We start from the raw sequence: 4,664 nt of genomic DNA, 5'->3' as shown, positions 1-4,664 counted from the left end.
TGGTACGATTAGCTCTATAATCTTTAACGCATATGTTCAGAATTTGACTATCTTTCCAACAAGGTAATTACACACCCCTGTGTAACAGACCCGCTATTTTCCCACTGGAAAATTTGGCAAAAATTTCGTACCCGGTGGGAAAAATACCCTAGAATTTCAGCCCAACTGAGAAATTGACTTTGATTTCATCCCCATTCGAAATTCATTGTTTAGAGATTGTACTCCAAAACCATCCACACTGGAATTTTTAACGTTGGAACAATAGTATTTTTATCCCCATTGAGATTTCGATCGAAATTTTTATCCCCGCTGTAGGAAAAAGTTTCACCGGGGTTGTGAGACAGGGGTGCTATTACTTTTGATTATATCTTTTTTACTCTAAGAGCAATGTATTAAACTGTGTGGACAGTCAATTCTGCTGAAACAGACTTTCTTTTTAACCTGGAAATTCCACAGAAAGGGTTTGGTTGAACGGTGTTCGTGGCAAAGTAACAATATACAATAGCTTCTTTGTTTAAACCCTGATCGATATCATCTCTGGAAATCAATATTCCTGAAGGGCTTTTCCAGAAAAAATTTGAATATGGGGGTGGAGGATATAACATTTTTTGGAAATTTACTCCCCGGGCATTGTGATTTTTGACCCCCGGACAGCAGGTATAATCCCCCGGACAAGCATCAGTTGACCACCTGGACATTCAAAATTACCCCCAAACAGAAACAGAGCAAGTTTACCCCCTCCCCCGGACAAGGCAAATTTTGTAGATTTTTCACTACCCCCCCCCAGACACTATATCCTCCACCCCCATGTACGAAAACTATCTGGAAGAGGCCAATAAGTACCGTCGATAAGTACTTGATCCGCTTTTGCACATGCCAGAGAGGTAACGTATATAGGAGGCCAATAATTTATACGCAGGAAACAAATCGTCAATATATCTGCATATAAAACTTAAATATATGGTGTCTTTTTCATTGTTCAATCGTATTTTTTCGATCCATTTTTCTTTGTTGTCTGAATTACGGGAGGTCAAGTTCAGTTCGATCTGTTGATCCGCACACTAATGTTGTGAAAATAATCTATAATAATTAACATTTGTCACGTTTAGTTTAGACTGTGGCTATTGCTATCTTTTATTATACATGTTTTTTTTTTTATAAGCAAGTGTATGCCCCTTGGTCAGGCTCGTGTATGCTTAAGTTCTCAAAGCATCCATGAATAATTTATGCTTATTATATGCTTAAGAATCATGCTTATGATTCACCCCGAGCCAAGTTTTAAATGAAATTTCAGAAATTTTGTAAAAATTTGTTCAGATTTTGGGAGCAGTGGAATGTTAGCTAGCCGTGGAATGTCTTATTTTTTACTTGACCTCTACCAAACCTTTTTCCTTTTTAAACAGATAAAAATGACCACTTGAAAAATATTTAGTAGGCTGACATATATGCTCATGTTATGCTTAGGAATTCTGCAAATCTGAGCCTTCATATGCTTATAAGCGTTATGCTTATAAAAAAAAAAACATGTATACGAAGTATCAAAATTTCTGATCTCTGGTTTAACGATCTCCGTTGTAAAAATCTACAGCTTTATGTTCGATGCCAGTGATGGTAAAGAAAACTTCAAGAACTGGCTATGATTCAAATCATGGATGGTGGAACTCGATTCTTCTTCATATTCATAGTATCCATGATGTTTTGTCGGTAGATTTTTTAACAGCTTTAAAGCAGGATTTCGACCATTATTTCATCAGACAGGTTCTTTCCAATTATGGAGCACCTTTCCAGCCACCTTTCATAGTAGCAGGAGGAGGGTCAAAAACACACTCTATCAGTTAACCTCTCACACTGGTGATTCAAGATCGTAATGAATTTCATCCTCGTCGTCATCTTGCAGGCTTAATAAACCATTTGCACCACTTTTCTTCCGACTCTTACAAGTCTCATTCCGATTAATATCGGGATTTAAATCGGATTCTGATGACGTTATACTACCGGAACATAAATAACTGCTTCTGTTATTACCCAATGGGGTTTCTAAATATTCATCGTCCAAAGGCTCTGGTGAACCTTGATCTAGCGTGTAATAATATGTGAAATTGTTGACAATGACAGGTACTGGGAATGCAATAGCTAAGACACCAACCAACACACAGAATGAACCCACGAGTTGACCACCTGAAATATGAAAAGATATATAATGTATATTTTATGGTAGAATATTGTTATCAATGTGGAAAACGAATTACAATCACAATTTTTCTTACTATAGTAGATTCTCTTAAGCTCAAACCTTTATAACTCGAATGCCTTTTTAACTCGAACAAGGTCAATAGTCCCTTCAGTTAACAATGACTTTTTAAGGCTTCAAGGACCCTAAAACACCAAATTTCTTCAGGAAATGGCACAAAACTTTCACAAAAATGGTGAAAATAGAAACATTTAAAAAAACACTTTAGGCCTAAAACTAAAAAGAGTTTAGAAAGGCTTCAAAGATTTTAGATGTTCTTATAAGAAAACGTGTATATAGATAAAATAGTAAGAAGCTTTCCCGAATAACTTACTTTAGCTTTAAGGCTAGTCTCCACTTGCGCGTGCTTCGATCGCACTTTTTCGAGTAAAGCTTCCACGCTATTGGTCAAATGAAAAATGGCACGATCTGACGTAACGGTTGAAAAAAGTTGAAATGTGTTCAACTATTTTTTCGAGCGCGCGCTACATTTTTATGACGTAATCTATTTTTTCCCAGCAAAAAGGATTGAAGCCAAAAAGTGCGATCGCAACGCGCGCAAGTGGAGACCGGCCTTTAAAAGTGAAAAAAAACACCATGCCATGTATGTGGTAAGAACTGTCCACGTGAATTACCTAGTGTTTCAGGCGTCATATCACCATAACCAACAGTTGTCATAGTAACAATAGCCCACCAGAAGCCATGAATGATACTTCGAAATTTGGTGTCTTTGACTTGTTCTTCACAATAGTAAGCAGCCGATGCAAATAAAATGATGCCAATTAGTAAGAAGAACGCCAGAAGACCCAACTCTTGCAAACTGGCCTGTAAAAGGTAAAGAATGAAAAAAGTGGTTCAGAATATCTAGAAGAGATTTCTAATGAGATCGTAATAGTTGAAGAAGAATGTAGTAAGTAAGTCTGTGACCGCTCCTCTTTCGATAGCTATCTACCCGAAGGTAGGGGAGGGCGCCACTCTTTCTCCCTGGATTGCTCCACTTACAGAGAGGCATCAAGTACCATTTTGGGAATCTTTGGTATGATCCGGCTGGGGATTGAACCCACAACCTTGTGAACCGTAGCCGGATGCTCTACCACTGCACTACGGTCGCTTTAAGAAGAATTTAATTGGGTATATTCTGTACAAGTTAAACGGCCTAGGTGAACTAGAATTTATGGTTGATTGAAAATTCAGTTTGTCTTCTACTTAGACATCGACCTCTTAATATGGTCGAAAAATTTCAAAAAAACACACCGTAAGGGTCAATTTTTCGCCCAAATTGACTCAAATTTAGCCACATTTTCTTTTTGCACTGTAAGGGTCCTATTCCAAAGGCCTAATTTTGAACCGCACATAAGGTCGTCTTTGAGTCGAGTCTCCCCCCCTGGGCTGGGAAGTACAGTAAAGAATTTGAAATAACGTGCATCGAGCATTGAAAAAAAACTGACCAAAAGGGTAGTCATTTACAAGCTTACAAGAAAAATGAAATAAATGACATATTATAATATCATGACGTAAAGATTGACAAAGTTTGTTTAACTAATGCTTTTCAAAACCTTTTGGGTAGGTTAGGCCAGCCGAAAAGAAGCTGTGCCCTCACAGTTGCAACTGTGAATAAGAAACTCGTGAACTTGTACATCTCTTTATGAATCAAACAATTAGAACATGGATTAACATTTAAAACGAATTTTTCCTTATTATTAATGATATTCTAGAGAGACAGAGAGACAAAAATAATCAATGTTAACTTCCATTCAACATTTATTGAAATGTTTCTTGCAATAATAAACAAGTACTAACAGCGCGACGCGCGAGCGCTTGAATTTTCAATGTTTTGGAGAGTGTTTCGATAGGTAGAATCGAAGTAACGAAAGTGCCAAATGATTTTCAAATTTTGAAATTTAAAATGAAGTAAAAATTTTCAAATTTCAAAATTTGAAAAATGAAAAATGGAAAATTTTTAGTATTGCTTAAAATTGGACAAAGCTCGTTGTAATAAAAGTGCCAATTAAAGGTTTAAATTTTAAAAATTATATTTGTCACACTTTTTTCATTTATCTGAAATTTAAGAAGCAAACTAATAGAATTATCTTTGAAAAAACATATTCGTGAAATTGAAGGGACAAAATATCCACCTGTTTTTTGCCTATTGTCTCAGATATTAGGCTATATTAGTCGAAAGTAAACATCGTTCTAAACCCCCATAACGTGGTTTTTCTTGCCTTATATGGTAAAGTTGATTACCTAAACGTTCTTAAGGTCAAATTATGATGTTACAGTGTGTGCAAATCACACTTCTGTATCTAGGAAAAAAAGTCTATGACGGGTCACGTGACGTTAATCAACCAATCAATTCTCTCAAGATAGATCACTCGAATTGCAGGCTTTAGGTGATTATTGCACTTTTAGTTACCTCTGTTGACGTCAACACAGA

At 36.4% G+C, this 4,664-nt stretch overlaps 1 protein-coding gene across 1 annotated transcript in view; it reads right to left on the bottom strand.

Moving 5' to 3' along the window:
* Positions 1-1,524: 1,524 nt before the first annotated feature.
* The window catches only part of LOC136803606 (shaker-related potassium channel tsha2-like), a 10,831-nt gene continuing 7,691 nt past the window's right edge, over positions 1,525-4,664 (bottom strand). Inside the window, exons 2-3 of the mRNA XM_067060330.1 lie at positions 2,866-3,055; positions 1,525-2,178 (exon numbers count right to left, since the gene is read on the bottom strand). Coding sequence (XP_066916431.1) covers positions 1,844-2,178; positions 2,866-3,055 — 525 coding nt within the window. The 3' untranslated portion in view covers positions 1,525-1,843. The remainder of the gene's footprint in view (positions 2,179-2,865; positions 3,056-4,664) is intronic.

This window comes from Clytia hemisphaerica, unplaced genomic scaffold (genome assembly GCF_902728285.1).
Source record: "Clytia hemisphaerica strain Z4C2 unplaced genomic scaffold, Clytia hemisphaerica genome assembly, whole genome shotgun sequence".
Classification (NCBI taxonomy): domain Eukaryota; kingdom Metazoa; phylum Cnidaria; class Hydrozoa; order Leptothecata; family Clytiidae; genus Clytia; species Clytia hemisphaerica.
The sequence above is the reverse complement of the archived record's forward strand: the minus strand, read 5'-3'. Positions and strand labels throughout refer to the sequence as shown.